This window comes from Trachypithecus francoisi, unplaced genomic scaffold (assembly GCF_009764315.1).
Source record: "Trachypithecus francoisi isolate TF-2019V2 unplaced genomic scaffold, Tfra_2.0 Lachesis_group6, whole genome shotgun sequence".
In the NCBI taxonomy this organism is placed as follows: domain Eukaryota; kingdom Metazoa; phylum Chordata; class Mammalia; order Primates; family Cercopithecidae; genus Trachypithecus; species Trachypithecus francoisi.
The window spans coordinates 110,235,868-110,261,631 of record NW_022681471.1 but is presented as its reverse complement, the minus strand read 5'-3'; the positions used below and the strand labels follow the sequence as shown (position 1 = coordinate 110,261,631).

General features: G+C 43.2%; 1 protein-coding gene across 1 annotated transcript; it reads left to right on the top strand.

The window, feature by feature from the left end:
• The first annotated feature begins 9,145 nt into the window (after positions 1-9,145).
• Positions 9,146-23,274, top strand: MAGEB10 (MAGE family member B10). Its single transcript, XM_033201549.1, has 3 exons — positions 9,146-9,184; positions 17,769-17,917; positions 21,516-23,274. The coding sequence occupies exon 3, from the start codon at positions 21,565-21,567 to the stop codon at positions 22,606-22,608; it is 1,044 nt and encodes a 347-aa protein (XP_033057440.1). The 5' UTR covers positions 9,146-9,184; positions 17,769-17,917; positions 21,516-21,564; the 3' UTR covers positions 22,609-23,274.
• Positions 23,275-25,764: the final 2,490 nt, after the last annotated feature.

The following is a 25,764-nucleotide window of genomic DNA, read 5'->3' as shown; positions in this document are numbered from 1 at the left end:
TCAGCTTGTAAAATAGTCAAGCACTGCACATAAAACTCTATAGCATTACCTGTGGGAAACGAATAAGGTGGTACACAAAGCGATATTTACAGCCTTAAATAAATTGATTAGAAAAAAACAATTATTTTAAACATGCAAAACTTCAAGAAGCTAGAGAAATAAAACCATATTTTACCCAAAGAAATAAAACATAGGAAATAACTAAGATAAATGCAGAAATGGTTAATTAAGACAGTGGAGCCTACTAACAAAAGCCTATTCTTTTAAAAGATTTATATAGGAGACAATTTTATAGGCATCTTCATTACAAAGAAAACTAAGTGATAGTAGTTTTAAAATATTGTACAAAATATAGGTGCAGAAGGAACTTGAATACCATAAGAGAACACTGTAAATATTAACAAATGATAGACAAGGGATGATTTCTACATAAAGATGTATTTCATCTAATGAAATCAGAAGGAATGGTAGAATTAGAAAAATTAACATTTTGCAACCCCTAATTAATTAGTGGATAAATATACTAATCTTCCAAAGACTGCCAACATCAACAGAAAGGGAGACAAATATTTGGTCTCCCACATAATGGAAGTTACTTCCTTGTAATGAAAGTTCACATCACCTGTGAAGTGATCTTTCCAAATAAAACAAGAGAGAGAATAAAAATTAAATTTCAATATGATAAAACCTCTACCAATTCAAAGAAATACAGAGAAGAATGACATTAATGTTGCACAAGGCAAAAGCTAGACCATGTGAAACTGAACAGAGCATAAGATCTGTTTTTTTGTAAAAACCAAGATTGCAGGGATAAAGAAGTAATATATGTGTGTTGGGGGGAAGAATGTATAAATTAATGATCATAAAATGCAATGATAATGATTAGATTTATTTGAACCCGGGTTCAAGAAAGAACACACTTAAATGATGTCAGTGGGTAAATGTGAAAATAACTGGACAGTTAATCACATGAACGAGTTAACTTTTTAAGGTGGGATAGTGTTATCGGTTGATACTTCTGCCTTTAAAAACACATACTGAAATATTTAAAGATAAAATGATGTGATGTCTGGGATTTGTTTCACATTACTCCAGACATGGTGTTTTGTGTGAGTATAGATGAAGCCAGATTGGACATGTGTTGATGATTCTGAGTTCCAGGTATATTCTCTCTACAGCTGAATATATTTGAGAATTTCTACAATAAAAGAATATATATAACCATTAAATTTGAAACCCAAATGAAAACAGACCATTATTTAGGAAAATACGAATGGCCCATTATCCAAATAGAAATAAAAATCTGTAATTGAGAAATGCAAATGAAACTGATCAAAGATCCAGCCACCCTCAATGTTTTGGGACCAGGCATTTTGGGACCAGTTCTACCAAATAATCAGTGAAAAACTGACCATCTTATGTAAACACAAAAATAACCACCATCTTATGATGTTCAACTCATTTTCCCAGGCTAGCTTTCTTTAATTAAAAAAAACAAAAAGGGGATGGAGCAAGATGGCCGAATAGGAACAGCTCCAGTCTCCAACTCCCAGCGCGAGCGACACAGAAGACCGGTGATTTCTGCATTTTCAACTGAGGTACTGGGGTCATCTCACTAGGGAGTGCCAGACAATCGGTGCTGGTCAGCTGCTGCAGCCTGACCAGCGAGAGTTGAAGCAGGGTGAGGCATCGCCTCACCTGGGAAGTGCAAGGGGGAAGGGAATCCCTTTTCCTAGCCAGGGGAACTGAGACACACAACACCTGGAAAATCGGGTAACTCCCACCTCAATACTGCACTTTAAGCAAACGGGCACACCAGGAGATTATATCCCACACCTGGCCGGGAAGGTCCCACGGCCACGGAGCCTCCCTCATTGCTAGCACAGCAGTCTGCGATCTAACCGCAAGGCAGCAGCAAGGCTGGGGGAGGGGCGCCCGCCATTGCTGAGGCTTAAGTAGGTAAACAAAGCCGCTGGGAAGCTCGAACTGGGTGGAGCTCATGGTAGCTCAAGGAAACCTGCCTGTCTCTGTAGACTCCACCTCTGGGGACAGGGCACAGCTAAACAATAACAACAAAAAAAGCAGGAGAAACCTCTGCAGACGCAAACGACTCTGTCTGACAGCTTTGAAGAGAGCAGTGGATCTCCCCACATGGAGGTTGAGATCTGAGAAGGGACAGACTGCCTGCTCAAGTGGGTCCCTGACCCCTGAGTAGCCTAACTGGGAGACATCCCCCACTAGGGGCAGTCTGACACCCCACACCTCACAGGGTGGAGTACACCCCTGAGAGGAAGCTTCCAAAGTAAGAATCAGACAGGTACACTCGCTGTTCAGCAATATTCTATCTTCTGCAACCTCTGCTGCTGATACCCAGGCAAACAGGGTCTGGAGTGGACCTCAAGCAATCTCCAACAGACCTGCAGCTGAGGGTCCTGACTCTTAGAAGGAAAACTATCAAACAGGAAGGACACCTATACCAAAACCCCATCAGTACGTCACCATCATCAAAGACCAGAGGCAGATAAAACCACAAAGATGGGGAAAAAGCAGGGCAGAAAAGCTGGAAATTCAAAAAATAAGAGCGCATCTCCCCCTGCAAAGGAGCGCAGCTCATCGCCAGTAACGGATCGAAGCTGGTCAGAGAATGACTTTGACGAGATGAGAGAAGAAGGCTTCAGTCCATCAAACCTCTCAGAGCTAAAGGAGGAATTACGTACCCGGTGCAAAGAAACTAAAAATCTTGAAAAAAGAGTGGAAGAATTGACAGCTAGAATAATTAATGCAGAGAAGGTCATAAACGAAATGACAGAGATGAAAACCATGACACGAGAAATACGTGACAGATGCACAAGCTTCAGTAACCGACTCATCAACTGGAAGAAAGAGTATCAGCGATTGAGGATCAAATGAATGAAATGAAGCGAGAAGAGAAACCAAAAGAAAAAAAAGAAAAAAAGAAATGAACAAAGCCTGCAAGAAGCATGGAATTATGTAAAAAGACCGAATCTACGTCTGATTGGGGTGCCTGAAAGTGAGGGGGAAAATGGAACCAAGTTGGAAAACACTCTTCAGGATATCATCCAGGAGAACTTCCCCAACCTAGTAGGGCAGGCCAACATTCAATTCAGGAAATACAGAGAACGCCACAAAGATACTCCTCGAGAAGAGCAACTCCAAGACACATAATTGCCAGATTCACCAAAGTTGAAATGAAGGAAAAAATCTTAAGGGCAGCCAGAGAGAAAGGTCGGGTTACCCACAAGGGAAGCCCATCAGACTAACAGCAGATCTCTTGGCAGAAACTCTACAAGCCAGAAGAGAGTGGGGCCCATATTCAACGTTCTTAAAGAAAAGATTTTTAACCCCAGAATTTCATATCCAGCCAAACTAAGTTTCATAAGTGAAGGAGAAATAAAATCCTTTACAGATAAGCAAATGCTTAGAGATTTTGTCACTACCAGGCCTGCCTTACAAGAGACTTGAAGGAAGCACTAAACATGGAAAGGAACAACAGGTACCAGCCATTGCAAAAACATGCCAAAATGTAAAGACCATCGAGGCTAGGAAGAAACTGCATCAACTAACGCAAAATAACCAGTTAATATCATAATGATAGGATCAAGTTCACACATAACATATTAACCTTAAATGTAAATGGACTAAATGCTCCAATTAAAAGACACAGACTGGCAAACTGGATAAAGAGTCAAGACCATCAGTCTGCTGTATTCAGGAGACCCATCTCACATGCAGAGATATACATAGGCTCAAAATAAAGGGATGGAGGAAGATCTACCAAGCAAAGGGAGAACAAAAAAAAGCAGGGGTTGCAATCCTAGTCTCTGATAAAATAGACTTTAAACCATCAAAGATCAAAAGAGACAAAGAAGGCCATTACATAATGGTAAAGGGATCAATTCAACAGGAAGAGCTAACTATCCTAAATATATATGCACCCAATACAGGAGCACCCAGATTCATAAAGGAAGTCCTTAGAGACTTACAAAGAGACTTAGACTCCCATACAATAATAATGGGAGACTTCAACACTCCACTGTCAACATTAGACAGATCAACGAGACAGAAAGTTAACAAGGATATCCAGGAATTGAACTCATCTCTGCACCAAGCGGACCTAATAGACATCTATAGAACTCTCCACCCCAAATCAACAGAATATACATTCTTCTCAGCACCACATTGCACTTATTCCAAAATTGACAACATAATTGGAAGTACAGCACTCCTCAGCAAATGTACAAGAACAGAAATTATAACAAACTGTCTCTCAGACCACAGTGCAATCAAACTAGAACTCAGGACTAAGAAACTCAATCAAAACCGCTCAACTACATGGAAACTGAACAACCTGCTCCTGAATGACTACTGGGTACACAACGAAATGAAGGCAGAAATGAAGATGTTCTTTGAAACCAATGAGAACAGAGATACAACATACCAGAATCTCTGGGACACATTTAAAGCAGTGTGTAGAGGGAAATTTATAGCACTAAATGCCCACAAGAGAAAGCTGGAAAGATCTAAAATTGACACTCTAACATCACAATTAAAAGAACTAGAGAGGCAAGAGAAAACACATTCAAAAGCTAGCAGAAGGCAAGAAATAACTAAGACCAGAGCAGAACTGAAGGAGATAGAGACACAAAAAACCCTCCAAAAAATCAATGAATCCAGGAGTTGGTTTTTTGAAAAGATCAACAAAATTGACAGTCCGCTAGCAAGACTAATAAGGAAGAAAAGAGAGAAGAATCAAATAGATGCAATAAAAAATGATAAAGGGGATATCACCACCGACCCCACAGAAATACAAACTACCATCAGAGAATACTATAACACCTCTACCCAAATCAACTAGAAAATCTAGAAGAAATGGATAATTTCCTGGACACTTACACTCTTCCAAGACTAAACCAGGAAGAAGTTGAATCCCTAAATAGACCAATAGCAGGCTCTGAAATTGAGGCAATAATTAAAGCCTACCAAACAAAAAAGTCCAGGACCAGATGGATTCACAGCTGAATTCTACCAGAGGTACAAGGAGGAGCTGGTACCATTCCTTCTGAAACTATTCCAATCAATAGAAAAAGAGGGAATCCTCCCTAACTCATTTTATGAGGCCATCATCATCCTGATACCAAAGCCTGGCAGAGACACAACAAAAAAAGAGAATTTTAGACCAATATCCCTGATGAACATCGATGCAAAACCTCAATAAAATACTGGCAAACCGGATTCAGCAGCACATCAAAAGCTTATCCACCATGATCAAGTCGGCTTCATCCCTGGGATGCAAGGCTGGTTCAACATTCGCAAATCAATAAACGTAATCCAGCATATAAACAGAACCAAGACAAGAACCACATGATTATCTCAATAGATGCAGAAAAGGCTTTTGACAAAATTCAACAGCCCTTCATGCTAAAAACGCTCAATAAATTGGGTATTGATGGAACGTACCTCAAAATAATAAGAGCTATTTATGACAAACCCACAGCCAATATCATACTGAATGGGCAAAAACTGGAAAAATTCCCTTTGAAAACTGGCACAAGACAGGGATGCCCTCTCTCACCACTCCTATTCAACATAGTGTTGGAAGTTCTGGCTAGGGCAATCAGGCAAGAGAAAGAAATCAAGGGTATCCAGTTAGGAAAAGAAGAAGTCAAATTGTCCCTGTTTGCAGATGACATGATTGTATATTTAGAAAACCCCATTGTCTCAGCCCAAAATCTCCTTAAGCTGATAAGCAACTTCAGCAAAGTCTCAGGATACAAAATTAATGTGCAAAAATCACAAGCATTCTTATACACCAGTAACAGACAAACAGAGAGCCAAATCATGAATGAACTTCCATTCACAATTGCTTCAAAGAGAATAAAATACCTAGGAATCCAACTTACAAGGGATGTAAAGGACCTCTTCAAGGAGAACTACAAACCACTGCTCAGTGAAATCAAGAGGACACAAACAAATGGAAGAACATACCATGCTCATGGATAGGAAGAATCAATATCGTGAAAATGGCCATACTGCCCAAGGTGATTTATAGATTCAATGCCATCCCCATCAAGCTACCAATGACTTCTTCACAGAATTGGAAAAACTGCTTTAAAGTTCATATGGAACCAAAAAAGAGCCCGCATTGCCAAGACAATCCTAAGTCAAAAGAACAAAGCTGGAGGCATCACGCTACCTGACTTCAAACTCTACTACAAGGCTACAGTAACCAAAACAGCATGGTACTGGTACCAAAACAGAGAAATAGACCAATGGAACACAACAGAGTCCTCAGAAATAATACCACACATCTACAACCATCTGATCTTTGACAAACCTGAGAGAAACAAGAAATGGGGAAAGGATTCCCTATTTAATAAATGGTGCTGGGAAAATTGGCTAGCAGTAAGTAGAAAGCTGAAACGGGATCCTTTCCTTACTCCTTATACGAAAATTAATTCAAGATGGATTAGAGACTTAAATGTTAGACCTAATACCATAAAAACCCTAGAAGAAAACCTAGGTAGTACCATTCAGGACATAGGCATGGGCAAGGACTTCATGTCTAAAACACCAAAAGCAACGGCAACAAAAGCCAAAATTGACAAATGGGATCTAATTAAACTAAAGAGCTTCTGCACAGCAAAAGAAACTACCATCAGAGTGAACAGGCAACCTACAGAATGGGAGAACATTTTTGCAATCTACTCATCTGACAAAGGGCTGATATCCAGAACCTACAAAGAACTCAAACAAATTTACAAGAAAAAAACAAACAACCCCATCAAAAAGTGGGCAAAGGATATGAACAGACATTTCTCAAAAGAAGACATTCATACAGCCAACAGACACATGAAAAAATGCTCATCATCACTGGCCATCAGAGAAATGCAAATCAAAACCACAATGAGATACCATCTCACACCAGTTAGAATGGCAATCATTAAAAAGTCAGGAAACAACAGGTGCTGGAGAGGATGTGGAGAAATAGGAACACTTTTACACTGTTGGTGGGATTGTAAACTAGTTCAACCATTATGGAAAACAGTATGGCAATTCCTCAAGGATCTAGAACTAGATGTACCATATGATCCAGCCATCCCACTACTGGGTATATACCCAAAGGATTATAAATCATGCTGCTATAAAGACACATGCACACATATGTTTATTGCGGCACTATTCACAATAGCAAAGACTTGGAATCAACCCAAATGTCCATCTGTGACAGACTGGATTAAGAAAATGTGGCACATATACACCATGGAATACTATGCAGCCATAAAAAAGGATGAGTTTGCATCCTTTGTAGGGACATGGATGCAGCTGGAAACCATCATTCTTAGCAAACTATCACAAGAACAGAAAACCAAACACACATGTTCTCACTCATAGGTGGGAACTGAACAATGAGATCACTTGGACTCAGAAGGGGAACACCAACACCGGGGCCTATCATGGGGAGGGGGGAGGGGGAGGGATTGCATGGGAGTTATACCTGATATAAATGACAATTGATGGGTGCTGACGAGTTGATGGGTGCAGCACACCAACATGGCACAAGTATACATATGTAACAAACCTGCACGTTATGCACATGTACCCTAGAACTTAAAGTATAAAAAAACAAAAAACAAAACAAAAAAAAAACAGCTGAGGAGACCCTGGGTGGGGGGAGGGGACATCGAGCCAATTCCACTCCACACAGGGCAAAGGTCCTCAATAAACACATAGCAGGTCCAATATTGCAGTTAATTCAGTGGAAAAAAAAAGTTTGCATCCATGAAATGTAAAGAAAATACAACATTAGGAAAAACTGCCTGAAATATTCCCACACTAACAGATTAGATTATTAATTTTTTTTTATTTTTATTTTTTGAGATGGGTCTTGCTCTGTCGCCCAGACTGGAGCAACCTCGACCTCCTTAGACTCAAGAGATCCTTTGGCTTTAGCCTCCAGAGTGGCTGGGACTACAGGTGCATGCCACCTTGCCAGTCTAATTTTTTTTTTTTAATTTTTTATAGTGACTGACTCCCACTATGTTGCCCAGGATGGTGTCGATCTCTTGGGCTCCAGCAATCGTCATGTGTCAGCCTCCCGAGTAGCTGTGCTCGGCCACTAGATTTTTTTTAATGGGCATTTGATCATGTACTGAGGTACAGAAAAATTTTTCAAAACAAAAATTCAATACAAATGCCTGATAACATTCCACAAACTAACATCAGAAGATAATTTTCATTTCCTAAAACCTATGGCAAACAAACTTAAATGTGAAATGCTAAATGTTGGACGCATTCTCATTAAAGCAAGGAACCAGACATAAATGTATGCTGAATACATGGCTAGAGGATAAGACTATAAAAACAAATGTAACTTGGAAATATTTAATAAAAATAGAAATTATTTGGTGAAAATGTGATCATTTTAGAAAATCCAAAGGAAAAACCCACCTGATCCAAATGAATAAATGACTTCTGAAAAGTGGTGTATAAATCACTGTAGCAAAATCAAAAACCTTGCCGCACAAAGTAGTAGCATTAGAACATGCATATAACATATTCGGTGGAACAAATGAGATCACAATTAAAATGAATTTCACTGCACAATACAATGCAATGTTAGATAAAGTCAAGAGATCTGGGTCTCAAAAACCTGTGTACACCTGTGGCTTCTCTATAGAAAGTAGATCCTCTAGAACAGAAAGTTCCCAATGTCTACATTTGGCCAGTGAAGAGACCCCATGGTCATAATGCACTTACTCTGACATCTCAGAATCTGTCTTGGGCACCCTACCTTTTTGCTGCAGCCTCTCTTCTCCCGTCAACCCTGGTACGCAAACCCACTGTCCGTAAGGGTTTATGTTGCGAAACTGTCCAGAGCTTGTTTGGTGATTTTTTCCCTAAGGAGCTTTTAGTCAATGAACTAGGGAGCGAAAATACGAATCTACTTCCGAGAGGAGGACTTAATATTACTACTACTCCATAACAAAGAGGGCGCCACAGAAAACTCACGCCACACCGCCCTTGCTGGCAGCCCTGCGGGCCGTGGGCAGGATGCCCGGATGTCACGTACACTTCCGCTTCTGCCGTCCGTGGGAGGTGAGGTCTTGCAGTGCGGCGGTTGGTATCTGGTCAGCAGAGGAAGGCATCCAGGTCCTGCCAGGAGGTAAGGCAAAGACATTGAATAACATTTGAGGGGACCTCCTACCGCAAAAGAAAGAACGCCATGCCGTTCGGCCTTGGCCTTAAGCCGCAAAAGCCCCGGGCAGGGATCCTTTTAGGTACCGCACTCTGCATTATTTTTCTGGAGAGTCAGGGAAGTGATAGCATTGGACTAAGGTGTTGGCATCAAGCCACCCGAGATTGGGGTCTTAGAACCCTCCAGGAGTCAATAAAGGGTGATTATTTCCCTGAGGAGCTTTTAATGAATGAACTAGGAGTGAAAATATGAATTTACTTCCGAGAGGAGGACTTAATATTACTACTACTGCATAACAAAGGGGGCGCCACAGAAAGTTGCGCCACAGAAAGTCACACCACGCCGCTCTTGCTGGCAGCCCTTCGGGCCGTGGGCAGGATGCCCGATGTCACGTACACTTAACGCTTCTGCCGTCCGTGGAGGTGAGGCCTTGCATTGAGGCGGTTGGTATCTGGTCAGCAGAGGAAGGTATCCAGGTCCTGCCAGTAGGTAAGGCAAAGACATTGAATAACGTTTGAGGGGACCCCCTACCACAAAAGAAAGAACGCCATGCCGTTCGGCCTTGGCCTTAAGCCGCAAAAGCCCCGGCAGGGATCCTTTTAGGTACCGCACTCTGCATTATTTTTCTGGAGAGTCAGGGAAGTGATAGCATTGGACTAAGGTGTTGGCATCAAGCACCCGAGATTGGGGTCTTAGAACCCTCCAGGAGTCAATAAAGGGTGATTATTTCCCTGAGGAGCTTTTAATGAATGAACTAGGAGTGAAAATATGAATTTACTTCCGAGAGAGGACTTAATATTACTACTACTGCATAACAAAGGGGGCGCCACAGAAAGTTGCGCCACAGAAAGTCACACCACGCCGCTCTTGCTGGCAGCCCTTCGGGCCGTGGGCAGGATGCCCGGATGTCACGTACACTTAACGCTTCTGCCGTCCGTGGGAGGTGAGGCCTTGCATTGAGGCGGTTGGTATCTGGTCAGCAGAGGAAGGTATCCAGGTCCTGCCAGTAGGTAAGGCAAAGACATTGAATAACGTTTGAGGGGACCCCCTACCACAAAAGAAAGAACGCCATGCCGTCCGGCCTCGGCCTTAAGCCGCAAAAGCCCCGGGCAGGGATCCTCTTAGGTACCGCACTCTGCGTTATTCTTCTGGAGAGTCAGGGAACTGATAGCATTGGACTAAGGTGTTGGCATCAAGCCACCCGAGATTAGGGTCTTAGAACCCTCCAGGAGTCAATAAAGGGTGAGTTCCGTAAAACTCCCTTTCTGCCATAGCGGACGGGTGCCCACAGAACTCAGCCTCTGCTCTCAGGCCTGGGTGATCCTAAGTAGGAGTAGCTGGAATTTCCACCTTTAACCTCTCAGGGAGGTGAAGGTATTGGACCACGGTGTCTGCCTCGGGCAGCAGGGGAAGGAGTCCTATGCTCTGCCACATGTTAATGAAATGCCCCAGTGTGGGCTGTGGGGGAAGCTAGCTTCCCATAAATACGGCGGCCTTACAGAATCCTGCCCTTCCTGTAAGTTCTGGGAGATCCCCTGGCGTGGCTGTAAGGTCCCCGTGACCCCTCGCTTTATATTCTGGTGGTGGTCCTGGGGAAGGGTACAAACTAAGGCTAGCACATTCAGGTCAGCAGTGGGAGGAGTCTTCGGGGGGTAACCAGGAGTTTAGTTTAGAACCGGAGCAAAGATTGAGGGGACTTTCTTCCCCAGAACAAAGGGGACCCAACAGAATACCACTACTATGAGCCTTGGTAGCCTTTCAGCATGACTCTCAGGCTAAGATATCCCTCATTTTATCCTTAGTGTTCACAGGATGATGAGGACATAGATTTGACAGGGCAGTCGGTGGCAGGTCATTAGAGGGAGGTGACTCAGGCCCTTATGGAAGTCAAAGTGAGGACTGATGGGGCTAGGCACTGCCTCTGTGGTCAGCCTTGGGAAGCCCTGGGCAGATTTGTCATTCTGAATGCACCCCACCCCCTCCCTCCAACTGCGTACTCTGGGATATCAGGTGAAAGAGGGCCTTTCTCTGATTGGTATAGGCTTCAAGTCCTCAGAGGGGAAGGTATGAGGCTGTCAAGGTGAGGAGTCATTAGGAGGAACCTGAATTTCCAGAAGAAAAGAGGATTCATAGAGCCCTAAGATTGCTGTCATTCCTGATAGGGGTCCCTGGGGAAGATACATCTGAGGCTTCCCTAATATCTTTATCAGGAGTGTCAGGGATGTGAAGGCCTTGCTTGGACGGGGTAGGTTTCAGGTAAGCAAAAGGAGAGCAATCAGACCCTCCAAGAAGCAAAAGTAAAGACTGAGTGAGGACTGAAAACTAATTACCTCAAGATAAAGAGGGTCTCACCGATCTCTGCATTGCTGCCATTCTACAATGTCCCTCTGCAAATGTGGTCACATGAGATTCCCCCTCAGTTCCTTGTCTGGGGAGTCAAGGATGTGAGCGCTTTGGAATGAGGGAGTCAGCATCAAAACAGTTAAGCAGTGAGATAACAGGTCCTGCCAGAAGTCAAGGTAATGGCCCTGAATGTGAATTGAAAGAAACATCATCTACCCCAGAAAAAAAGGAAGCTCCGTAGAGTCTGGACCTGCCAGTCACTGTATCAGTCCCAGTAAGATGCAGGTAAGACAGGCAGGCTTCAGTCTAGTTACTTCCACTGATTCCTCAGGGGAAGGGCCCATCAGAGAAGAGTAGCCTCATAGGATCCTTGAACCGTGCTCTCAAAGAAACCTACAGAAACAACTTCCATAAAGTCAAAGTGATATCTTCCTGCTGGAGGATCACACCATCTTTCCTTGAGGTCACTTCATCACCTGCCATCTGTCTCACACTACTACTTGTCTCTGAGTAGAGTCATCATGGCTCGAGGTCAGAAAAGTAAGCTCTGTGCCCATGAGAAATGCTGCCAGGCTCGAGAAGAGCCCAAGGATGTGGAAGGTGCTCAAGTCACTGTAGCAGAGGAAGAAGAGTCCTTCACTTCATCTCCTCATTTCAGAGATAGTCCTGAGAGGTCATCTGCTGTCAAAACACCAGCAATGAGCAAGAGCCTGGGAGAGCTCTAGCCACCACCACTGCTGCAGCTGTTTCATGCACAGTATTTAGTGAAGGCATCGACAGCCAAGTTGAGGAAAGGTCAAATGCCTCACAGGCCCAGGCTACCACTGGGCAGTGGCCCAGAGGCCCTATAGATAAGAAGATTGCTGTGTTAATGCATTACCTGCTGTACAAGTATCAAATGCAAGAGCCTGTTACAAAGGCAAATATGCTGAAAAATGTAATACAGACGTACAAGAGCCACTTCCCTGAGATGCTGAGGAGAGCTTCTGATCACCTGGAGTTGGTCTTTGGCCTTGACGTGAAAGAAGTGGATCCCAACAAGAGCGTCTATGTCCTTGTCAACAAATTAGAATTAGGCCATGATACAAGACTGAATCCTAACAGAAGTTTGCCCAAGACTGGCCTGCTGATGACCATCCTGAGTGTAATCTTCAGCCAGGGGAATTGTGCCCCTGAAGAGGAAGTCTGGAAGGTGCTAAATATGATGGGGGTATACTAGAGGCAGGAGCACTTCATCTATGGAGAGCCCAGGAACCTCCTCACCAACCTCCTCACCAAAGATTTAGTGCAAGAGCAGTAGCTGGAGTATCGGGAAGTGCCCAACAGCAGTTCTCCAAGCTATGAATTCCTGTGGGGTCCACGAGCCTTTGCTGAAACCAGCAAGATGAAAGTCCTAGAGTTTTTGGCCAAGATCCATAGTACAGTCCCCAGTGCCTTCCCATCCCATTATGAAGAGGCTTTGAAAAATGTGGAAGAGAGATCCCAAGCCAGAATTGCAGCCAGGACCTGTACTGCTGCCATGGCCAGTGCTCATTCCAAGGCCATGTCCAGCAGCCTTGCCTGCCCCAAGTGAAGGCTGAGGAAAATGCTTTACTGTGTTTTTGAAGAGGACAGTCAGTGTTTCACTAGTGGAGGGTTGGCTGTGTCTTGTTATAACACAGTACATAACGTGTTCTGGGTAACTTGGATATTTGTTTAAACGTTGTTCGTTTTAATAGAAGGTTAAAGTAGCTTAAGAATCCAAGATTATTAGTGATAATAAGTCATATATTTATTGATATTTGTGAGGTTTTAGAGTAGAGTTTTACTATTTTATAGAAAAAAAAAAAAACAGGAAAAGTTCCATCCTATTTAGTGATCTCCAACAAGATAACATAGTAGTGGATTAGTCATTTCCTTGGAAATATTTTTTTAAAAAGCAGTAAAATAGTTGGAATGAAGAAATAGAGGGAAAATGTAAAAGATGATAAATGCTTGCATTCCCTTATGTTTAGTCTGTTCTGTAAAATTAAGAGAGAGATACTTAGATATTATTAGTTTATTCAACAATGTAGGAGAAGCTACATCATAATAAAACTGACTTCTTGCACACTGGCTCACTTATTTCTCAAACATTACTTGGGCATTTGTTCTTTGGAGGGAAGGCACCATGCTGGTACTGGGAATGTCAGGATAAATAAGACCCAAGCGCGCGCACTGAATTTTAGAGTCTAAGAGCAGCTGTCATGTAAGGAAGATGGTGAGATATACCCTAAGTAAAGGATGAGTAAGAGAAGGTGGGAAGATCCAGATCAGAGCAGTCAAGTGAAAGTATCCTGAGGCAAGTGGGTTTGGGGCCTTAGGAAACTGCAAACCCTTCAGTGTCAGTCAATTTTGTTAGTCTGGATGGTGGGTTGGTTGAGGCTGTTAGAGTAGTGAGCAGGGGCCAGATCCTCAAAAAGACTAATGCCTGGAATGAAGAACTGCTTTTAGCAGTTATTTTGAGGTAATAGATAAACCAGAAGTAATTGTAAGACGAGAATGGAAGGTCTTGCATCCTTTTCCAGTGTCGTTTTTCCAGTGCAGTTGGGCACAGTCCACAAACTATGTTTTATGCACATCAGCTCCAGGGACCTTCTGAGAAACAAGAGTGATATTACTTGACATGAATGTGCTCAAAAGCCGTTGTGCTGGCATTATTTGCTCTGGCCTGGGGAAACAAAGCCCACTAAACCCACTTAATTAAAAGGGCTTTTTAAAAAAATTGTACTTTTTAAGTTCCTGGATACATGTGCAGAATGTGCAGGTTTGTTACATAGGTACACGTGTGCCATAGTGGTTTGCTGCACCTATTGATCCATCATCTAGGTTCCCTCTTCCTGCCCCTCACACCCCAACAGGACCTGGTGTGTGTTGTTCCTAAAAGGGCATTTTTATTAGGTTGTCTTTAGTATCATTTGGCAAACTCAAGTGAGGGCTAGATTTTTGATGCGAGTGAAAGAAATGAAAATAGGGGTGGTTTGGATGGAAGGATAGTTGAAGGGATGGAAGGAATTAGTCTTTGACATAAATTATAGGAGTCTTAAATTGAATCCAACTGTGGAGGACTACCCCACACCCGCAATAAATAAGAAATCCTCAAATTTGCATAGTAAATAACTGAGTTTTACTTGCTAAGCGGCATTTTTGGCTGATTTGTGTGCTGTATCATAGAGTGCTGCATATTTTCAGACATCTCTTGCTTTAAAAACAATCACAGAGATTTTGATAGGACCTGGGGTCAAACTAATAATAGTAACAAATGCTAGTTATTAAATATGCAGTAAATTCTAGGCACTGTGCCCGAAGTTTTCATACATTGCATATAACCCAGAAATCCTACAAGGCAAGGCTTATCACGATCACTTCAGGTAAAGCCTGAGCCTCATAGAGCTTTGCAATTTTCCTGACTTCATGTGGTTCATAAGTGTCAAAATTAGAACCATAGTCTGAATTTGTTTAGAACCCACATTGTTCCACCCCTTCCTGCATGAAGCAGATGTTCTGTCTTTTAATTCATTTTTCTTCTCACTACTGCACCGTCTCTCTAGGCAATAAAAAGAAGGAACCTGGGGCCACTGTACTAAATCCAGATGTAATAAATAATGGAGAAAACGAGAATTGAACACCATTTGGGGACTGCCTGTGGGCCTCATTTTCGTAGGGTCCATCCACCCCTAGCTCCAGGGTTCTTTGGGAGCTGATTTTGCCCAGGTGCTGGCACATGGGACCAGATCCAGCACTTCCCAAATTACACTGCTCTTTCCTTGAGTCAGCCCCTGTGAGTCCTTGTGCCCAAATCTGGATCCTTACCTGCTGTCCAGCTCTTCCCTGCTTCCTTCCATGAAGGCTGCACCCTGCTCCCTATGGGAAAGGAAGCCCAGAATAACCTTCCTTCCTTTCTCCTGACTCAGAGCATTCCAACTCCCTGCAGATGTCCTCTGTTTTGTCACATTGCTCACTTGGAACTTCTCTGATAACAGCCCCTTCCATGTAATTGTTTACTTTGGCAGTGAACACTACATGCCTACTCATCTGCTCTGGGTAATTCCGCCACACTCAAGATTTTTTCCGAGTCTACCTGTGAGTCAAGTCAGACTTGGAACAGAATCTAACCTTGAAAGATAACTCTGAAGTTAGAGAGGAGGTATAGAAAGCAGATGAAGTTAGAGAGAGAGGAGAATGTAATCTGGTGACTTATTTGAGACTAGCACTGAATCCATACGCTAATAAGTGAACTTAACTGAATGGTAAAGTATCAAAGCCTCTGTCTCAAGTGGTGGATAAGGAAAGACCTAGGAAATGACTGTATATCAACCATGTCCAGAAATTGGATTCCTATAAATCCTGGTATACTAGGAGCATCTAGTAGATTTCTGTGCTGACATAACAAATGCCATACAGTAAGACACTTTAAATAGCATATTGATTCTAACACCCTTCTGTAGGTGAGAAGTATGGGTTGGTTCTGCTGGTTTCTTTGCTCGGGGTTACACAGGCCCAAATCAAGCTGTCAAAGCCTGATAATAAGTGTGTCTTATTGGGACACACTGTGAAGAATCCCATTTCAGGCTTATTCAGGTCATTCTATTAGGAACCCAGTTCTTTGTGGTTGTAAGAAGAGTGAGGAGTAAGTCTTCTTTCTGGCTATCAGTTGGAGCTGCTATATTTTCTCCAGGCCTGTCTCTGGTCTTTGCATGTGGGCCTCTACTGTTGAGTCAGACTTGGGACATTGAACCTGTCTCATTCTTGGAATTTCTCTAACTTCTCTCTCTGCCTCCAGATGGAGAAACATCTCTGTTTGTAAGGGCTCATATAATTAGATTTGGCCCATGTAGGCAATCCAGTATAATCTCCCTATTTTCAGGTTGGTTTCATAATTTTAATTATATTTGCAAAGTGCCTTTGGCCATGTAACAGAACATATTCATGGGTTTCAGGAATGAGGATACGTGAAGCTTCGTGGAGCAATTATTCAGTCTCCCACAAAGGTAGAATATGTCTCTCTGGCAGACATGCCAGCTTTGATAAGAAAAGGAAAAACATAATTCGCTATCATTCTCTTGATTCTTGTCTGTATCTGCCCCAAGGGAAAATCCTGTTTTTTCATTGCACCTAAGGGCACCTGTACATGTGCTTAGGTGTACATGTTCGTCAGCTGGTGGGTAGCAGAGACTCACAAGTTATGTTTTCATCAAAAGAAAGAAGAAATTTTTCAGTCTCTTGAGATCATAGAGGTCATTGAAAAGGTCAGTGCAGAAAGGTGTTATTGAGTGCAGCGGGGTGAACCCTCCTTGCTGAGATTTACAGGATTGTTTTGAAAATTAGTGTGATTCTGGATTTGAAATTACCTGTCACATATAGACACTAGGAAATGTTGTTTAGCAAAGATATTTGATATTCTCAGAAACTCCTCCAAGTCTTAAGAAGGCTGTTGTCATAACAAATTTATATTAGTAGCTTTTATTGAGCATGTACTATTGTAATAGTTAATTGGACAGACTGCAAGTGCTCATCTACTTTGTGTCTTGCTTTCCATCCTTGGTTCATATGGAGACTACATTGCCAGTCCACTTGTAGTTTGGAAAGGTCATGTGACTACCCCCCCTTGGCACTGAAATATGAATAATAGCATGCTTTTCCCTTTCAGATCAAAGTGTTTGAGAGCCAGTCTGCCATCTCCATGATTTCTCTTCCATGCTGAGATATGGAGCCACAGTATAGAAGCAGCATGGATCCCTGGGACACCTGACAGCAAAAAACCCCTATTAATTCATGTCAAAATTTATTTGCATAAGAGATAAACTTTTAGTGTGTTAAGCCATTTAGATTTCAGCCTTTTCCCATTGCATCTCATACATACTTTTTCTGTGTAATACACAACTACTAATTCCATTGTTATTATTGATTAAATATTTTAACTACTAAGAAAATAGTGCATGTATTTTTGTTGCCAAAAATTCTAATACGGATAAATCAAAATTTCACTTCATTACTATGTCCCTCCAAAATTCAATCCCTCCTCAAATGTAACCACATTTTTTAAATCCTGCATGTAGTATTTTTAAATGTATTATAGGCTTTTTCTTATATACATGTGCAACAAAAATACACTGTGAAGGTTTTTCTGTTTGTTTTGTTTGCTCTATTTTCTTCTTAATTTTTATTTACTTATTTTTTTTTTTTTTAGAGACGGTGCCTTGCTCTGTTGCCCAGACTGGAGTGCAGTGGTGTGATCATAACTCAGTACAGCCTAGAAGTCCTGAACTCAAGCAATCCTACCGCCTCAGCCTTTCAAGTAGCTAGGAGTACAGTTGGGAGCCACCGTGCCTGGTCATTGTGAGTTTTAAATATACATTGATAACTGTTTACATATTGGTCCACAATATGCACCTAAGGATAACTGTTTACATATTGCTCCACAATATGCCTTAGAATTTTGATATTTCAATAACATATTTCTTTTTACTTTGAGAAGAAAGGATTTACTCGGAATGACAAGGTTCTAGGAAATGTACCTTAACAAAAAAAAACCTCAATTAGTAAAGGACATTAAGAAAACCAGGCACTAGAACAATTTCCAGAATCCACAAAAGAGATCATAAGGTGAATAAAGTCCAGAGAATTCAGGGCATGAGGTAGTCAGGGATCTGTATCCAGAGTTCAGCCATGGGGTAGCAATGGGACCAGAAGGAGTAAAGGTGAGGAAACTGGTGGTGTCTTGGACAACTTTTCTGAATAGGCTTGGCAATCTCTGAATCATCATTACCAGCATGAAGTTGTAGGCTGAGCTGTCCAGAGGCATGCTCTGCTAGAGTCTTCCCTTCCCACTGCTCAGGCAGAGTGTGGCTTGCTCCCCTGCATCACCCAGTTATAATATTAATTGATTCTGGGAGAGCTACATCTCTTCACTACTCTGGTGGTTCATTGCACCCTTTCCAGTGTAGCAGGGTTGAGAGTTGTCTTGATGCCTGATAAGAAAGAGTGTATTGGCCCTTGGGTATGTGGCCCCCTTGAGTATGTGGCCCTCCCACCACTGAGGTTGAAGCTGTGCAAATGGATGCGATTGATGATTAATGACAGTTAAAACAGGGCAAGTAGTACCAATGAGTAGTGGTACTTCAAGTACCACTTGTAGTGTAGATTCAAGGAGGGGGGAATTGGAGGAGGGATTTCCTGAGACTAACTACCTCACTGACTCTGTAACTAAAAGGCTGAGTGTGCATATGTCTTTAAAAAAGGATCCAGATATTATCCCCAGCTCCAAATACTTCCTACCATCACTGACTTCTTTGCAGAACAGAGAGTGGATTTTTTGTTGCCGTGTCTGGTGGCCTTTGTTGCCACCAAACACTGTAGTAGGGTGCTGGTTTTCAAGGCAAGTATTTCCAGAGTAGATGGAGAACCATTGTAGATGCTGCAGTTCCTTATTGAATTGACTGCAGGTAACAAGTATAGGTTGAGTCCAAATCTCTATCTTCATTACTGTTATAACCCTGACTTGATTCGAATCAACTGAAAATTTTTATAAAGGTGATTCTGCACTAGCCATTGCAAAGTTATCAGATGATCTGTAGTAAAATTTACATCACTTCTCGCTGTGAGGTAGGGGCATTGGGCCAGGTGTCATTCTCAGATCCACAGAGGCAGGAGTCCCAGACTCTAAAAAGAATAAAAATGAAGACCCTGATGAAGTTTTGAAAGAGTCACCCACTCCATAACAGACTGCTCAGCACAGAGACCACCCCTGCTGTTAACGTTTCTAAGCCAATGCCTCGATGTTAGGCCCAGAAGCCTCCTCAGTTCACCCTCTGTAGTCCAGGGATATAGGACTGTGGGGTGAGGTGGTTGGGGACGAGGCTTTTTTTTTTAAAGCCAAATAATTCAGATCAGGAGGAGGAGGAGTCCTAGGCCCCCCGGAGTCAATGAAAGACCACTATGCAACTTCTGTCAGACTTCCCCATTCCCACAAAACACAAGCTACCCCCTTACTTCTAAGAGCTGCACCCCTGCTCTCAGCACTAGGTCCCATATGGGGGTGGCTAGAATTGGCTTCCACAACTTCTGACTCTAACTTCTCAGAAGAATGAAGGCATTAGTCTGAGCAGGGTAGCCTCAAATCAGCAGAAAAGAGAGTTCCAGTGATTTCCAGGTCCTGTCAGGAGTTAAGTTAACGACCTTAAGTGAGATCTGAGGACACTATTTATACCAGAAGAGAGAAGGGCCAACAGAATCCCAGCCCTGTGTAAGCCCTGGGAGGCCCTGGACAGGGATCCTCTGATGTAGTGCCCTTTGAATTCCCAGGATCCTGGGAGGTGACAGCATTGAACCACGCTTTGGCATCAGACCAGTAGAGAGCAGGGTTCCAGACCTTCCAACAGTGATGGTGAAAACCCTAATATTTGAGGCAACTATTCACACCAGATCAGAAGGGCCCCACAACATCTAGGCTCCTGCTGTCAGGCCTGAGAAGCCCATGAATGGAGTGGCCAGATATAACATTCTCTGAGTTCCACCTCTGGAGTTTTAGGGAAGTTAAAAAACTGGTGCCAGAAGGAGGTGTTAAATCAGCAGAAAGAGGAGTCCCAGGCCCTCCTAGGAGTTAAGATAAAAATCCTTTGTGAGGTGTAAGGGTAATAGCCATGCTCTTGCTGTTCGTGGTAGACAACCTTGGGCAAAAAAACCTCTTATATAGCACCCTCTGAATTCCCTCTTTGGAAATTCAAGGAGAGGACAGCATTGGACCAAGGTTACGGCCTCAGGCCAGCAGATGGACGAGTCCCAGGCCCCAACAGAAGTAAAGGTGAGGAAACTGAGTGAGATCAGAAGGAACCACCCACCACAAAAGAGAGGGGTTCATAACAGAGTCTGCCCCTGCTCTCAGCCCAGGGAGGCCCCAGGTGGGAGTGGCTATTGTGACACTTTCTGAATTCCATTACTGCTTTCTCAAAGAAGTGAAGAGGTTTAGGTTGTCAGAGGAGCTATTTCCAGGCCTTGCCAAAAGGGAATACAAGGATCTTGAGTGAAATTTGAGGGGGACTTCCACTCCAAAAGACTGGGGTCCCATGGATTCATGACAGGTCCAGGACAGGGGCTGATGAAGCACCCTCTGAATTCTGGTGAGAACTCAGGGAGAGGAGGGCACTGGACCAGAGTGCCAGCTTCTGGTCAGCAGAGGAGGAGTCCCAAGCCCTAAGAAGACTAAAAAGAATCCGGAGTTCTGAGGGAGCCATCCACCCCAGATCAAAAGGGGACAGCACAGAGTTCCATCTGTGCTGTCAACCCTGAGGGACTGTGGGGTAGATATGTTAGGCTGACTTTATCCTTTCATAACTCAGAAATCTGAGGGCCTTGCTCTGAGGGGATAGGTCTCAGGTCATCACAGGGTGAAGTCCCAGGCCCTAGTAGAAGCCAAGGTGAAAACCCTGAGTGAAGAATGAGAACACTAAGGATCCCAGAATACAGAAGGTCCCTCAGAGTTTTTCTGTTGTAGTCATCCTAGATGTCCTCAGACAGGTGTGGTCAGATGAGTTTCTCTTTCAGTTTCTCCACCAGGGTAGCAGGGAAATGAGGGGACTGAAATGAGGGGTCAGTCAAGTAGAGGGATCCCAGAACCTGCCAGAAATCAAGAGGACAGTTCTGAATGTGAACTGAGAAAAGAGTCCCTACCCAAGAACAAAGGGGCCTCCACAAAGCCTGGACCTGCCAGGCCTGGCTGTCATCATCCAGTAAACCCCAGGCAGGTCTGGCAAGTGGCAACCTAAAACACACCCTAGTTATTTCACAGAGTACTCAGGGGGCAGCGAAATCAAATAACAGGGGCCTTGTTTTTCCTTGAGTAATGCACCAAGAAAACTTGCAGAGGTGGCCATCAATAAAGCTAAAATTGTATCTCTCTGCTGAATGGGCACACCCCATTTCATCTTCTCTCCTCCAGGTCACGCGATCACCTGCCCTTTTGGCTGCTGCACCTGAACAAAGTCATCATGCCTCGAGGTCAGAAGAGTAAACTCCGTGCCAGGGAAAAACGCCGTCAGGCCCGAGGAGGGCTGGAAGATTTGATAGAGGCTCTGGCCATTTTAGAAGAGGAGGAAGAATATCCCCCCTCCCTCTCTTCTTGTTTGAAGGATGTTTCCCAGAGTTCACTTGATGGGACAGCCGACAATCCCCATGGACTTTGGGAAGCCCTATCCATCAGCACATCTGCTACAGCTGCTTCACACACAAGACATACCGAAGGAGTCAACGACCAAATGGAAGAAAGGCCAAGATGCACACAAGATCTAGCAGCCGCTGATAACTTTCCCGGAGGCCCTGTAAGTGAGAAAGTAATTATGTTGGTGCATTACTTGCTGTACAAGTACCAAATGAAAGAGCCCATTACAAAGGCAGATATGCTGAGAAATGTAACCCATATGTGCAAGAGCCAGTTCCCTGTAATCCTGAGGAGAGCTTCTGAGCACCTGGAGCTGATCTTTGGTCTTGACCTGAAGGAAGTGGAGCCTAATAAGCACATCTATGTCCTGATCAACAAACTAGATCTAGACTGTGATGCAAGGCTGAGTGATGAAACAAGCGTGCCCAGGACTGGCCTGCTGATGACTGTGCTGGGTATTATCTTCACAAAGGGTAATTGTGCTGCTGAGGAGGAAGTCTGGAAAGTGTTTAATATAATGGGATTATATGATGGAATTGAGCACTTCATGTTTGGGGAGCCCAGGAAGCTCCTTACCAAAGATTTGGTGAAAGAAAATTACCTGGAGTACCAGCAAGTGCCCAACAGTGATCCTCCACGCTATCAATTCTTATGGGGCCCAAGAGCCCATGCCGAAACCAGCAAGATGAAAGTTCTTGAGTTTTTGGCCAAGATAAATAATACAGTTCCCAGTGAATTCTCAGCCTGGTATACAGAGGCTTTGCAAGATGAGGAAGAGAGAGCCAGAGCCAGAGTTGCAGCCAAGGCTCGCATTGGTACCATGGCCGGTGCACGTTCCAAGGTTAAGTCCAGCAGCTCCTCCCAACTGCGGTAAAGTCTGAGGCAGATTCTTCACTTTGTGTTTGAAAATAAATCCACATTCTGAGCTGGGGGAGGTCAGGGTGGGACTAGAGACAACAAGGTGAATAACATGTTTGTGTTAATGTTCTATGTGATGACTTGGAATTTTTTAAAGATGATGTTCCTTTAATAGATGGTTAAAGTAGCTTCAGTATCTAAGTTTGTGAATGACATTGCTCAAATTTTTCTGTATGTGAGATTAAGAGTAAGCGATGTATTGCTTTATAAGTCAAATTGGGAAACTCTCCATTTATTTAGTGATCGAAACATGATAGCATGGTAGTAAATTGGGCATTTCCTAATTCAATGTGAAATAATTTAGGAGTGTAATAAATGGAATCAAGAAATAGAGAAAGGAGGGCCAGGTGCGGTGGCTCACACCTGTAATCCCAGCACTTTGGGAAGCCGAGGCAGGCAGATCATGAGGTCAGGAGATCGAGACCATCTTGGCTAACACAGTGAAACACTGTCTCTACTAAAAATACAAAAAATTAGCCAGGCGTGGTGGCGGGCTCCTATAGTCCCATCTACTCAGGAGGCTGAGGCAGGAAAATGACGTGAACCCGGGAGGCGGAGCTTGCAGTGAGCTGAGATCACGACACTGCACTCCAGCCTGGGTGACAGAGTGAGACTCCATCTCAAAAAAAAAGAAAAGAAATAGAGAAAAGAGTAAAAGATGGCTAATTATTACATTCCCTATTGACTTTTATTGTTGTTATGTAAAATTAAGGTATATATGCCAGGATATGCTTACATTATTCAAGAATATATAATTACATTGTAATAAATTAGGCCTTTTGCCCACTGGTTCATTTATTCCTCAAACATTAATTGAGCATCTGCTCTTTGGAAGGCCTTGTGCTAGGATGTCAGGATAAGGAAGATCTACCTGTGCCCACTGGATTTTAGAATCTAGGGGTAGATATTACATAAGGAATATGGTGAGATACCTACTAAGACCTAAAGGACAAGTCAAAGAAAGTGAGAATGTAGGAGGAGGGTTATCTAGATGAGAGCATCAAATGTAAATATCTTAAGGCAAGTGGGATTGGAGGTTTGGGAAATTGAAGTCTTTCAGTGTGAATCAGTTGTGTGTTTTTTTTTTTTTTCCTCACTCTTGTCACCCAGGCTGAAGTGCAGTGATGGGATCACAACTCACTGCAGCCTCAACTTCCTGGGCTCAGGTGATTCTCCTACCTCAGCCTCCTGAGTAGCTGAGACTACACGTGCACACCATTGTGCCTGGTTAATGTTTTACATTTTTAGTAGAGATAGGATTTCGCCATGTGGCCCAGGCTGTTCTACAACTCCTGGACTCAAGCAATCTGCCTACCTCTGCCTCCCAAAGTGCTGGGATTACAGGTGTGAGCCGCTGTGCTTGGTTGGTCAGATGAGGCTCTGAGAGTGGTGAGCAGTGGCCATCCTCTCTGAAGACATGTTCAGGGTTGAAAGACTGAGGTCTGGAATGGACAAGTAATTATAGCAGTTGCTTGGGCTCAAGGATAAACCAGAAAGAAATCTTCACCTGGGGCAGGAATGAAAGTTTCCTGTGCTTTCCTAACTCCAGTGCAAGAATGAAAGGTTTCCTGTGCTTTCCTAACTCCAGTGCAATTGATCACAAGCCATGTGTTCTATGCACATCATCTCCAGCAAGTTTCTGAGAAAAATACTGTCTTAACATGGGATGCTCAGAAGCCACTTTACTGGCACTCTTTGCTCTGGCCTGGGAAAGACAGAGCCTGTGTTATTTTATTTTGTGTTGCTATAATAGAATGCCAGAGACTGGGTTACTTTTAAGGAAAATAATTTTTTTCACAGTAGTGGAGGCTGGGAAGTTCCAAGATCAAGGCGTTTGGTAGCATCAAGGGAGGGATGTCTTGCTGGGCCATCCCATGGCAGAAAGTGAGGTAGTAAGAAAGGGAAAGCGAGAGAAAAAGGGACCAAACATACTTTTTGAAACAAACCCACTCTTGTGATAAAGGTATTAATCCATTTATAAGGGCAGATCTCTCACAGCCTGATTACTTCTCATCAGGCCCTACCTCACAATACTGTTGGATTGGGGATTAAATGTCTAACACTTGCCTTTTTGGGAGACACATTCATATCATGGCAGAGTCCATTCCATTAATAGGGTGTTTAGACTAGGTTATCTTGAGTGTAATTTGGCGAACTCAAAGCAAGGGATAGGTGTTTTGATGGGAGTGAATGAGGAAGTCCTTGACACATTTTCTAGGAGCATCTAGTTGAGCTGCATCTAGCTGGGGAAGATTCTGCCAACACACAATATAAAAAATGTATATTCTCAAAAAGTTTCTTATCAAGTAAGTAACGTTCTCTTGGTAAGAAGCATTTTGATTGATTTGGTTTTCCATGTCCTAGAGGGCTGCATATTAACATCTCCAGGATGAAAAATAAATTAAAAATTTCCAAGAGGGGAAGGTTGGTAGTGTTAGCAATCTAAAACATAATAGAAACAGCTGTTAGTTATCAAAAACCCAGTACACACTAACACTGTGCCAGCTGCCCTACACAAATAACTTACATTCTAAAAGTCAGACTTCACAAGGTATATGCTAGCCAAAGAACAAAATGACTTCATCAAGCCCACTTCACAAAGAACTTGAGGCTCATAGAATTTTCGAGTTCACATATAAGTGACAAGGCTGAGTTGAGACCTCCTGGTCTGAATTCCTCTACAGCCCACACTATTCCACTCCTCTCAGCCTGAAGCAGATCTTAGGCCTATTAATTCATTTCACTTCTCACGACTCCACAATGTCTCTCAGACAAAGAAAAGAAAGACCTTGTTGCCAAAGCACTAAAAGCAGGCCCTAAGGAAGGTAGAATGAGAATGAGACACAATCTGGGACTGTCTGTGGGGTTCATTGGCCTGGAGTCCTCCCACCTTTAGCCCAGATTGTTCTGGAGCTGACTGCCCTGGTCCCTTCACATGGGTTCAGTCCAGCACTTTCCCACATTACCGTGCCCTTCCCTGGGTCTTCCCCACTGTGCCCTTCTGTCTGAACTGGAACTGACCTGCTGGCCAGCTTTACTGTGTCCTTCTCTGGAGCCTGCACTTGCTCCAGAGGAATAGACAGCCCAGACTTGCCTGCCTTCTCCTGGACAT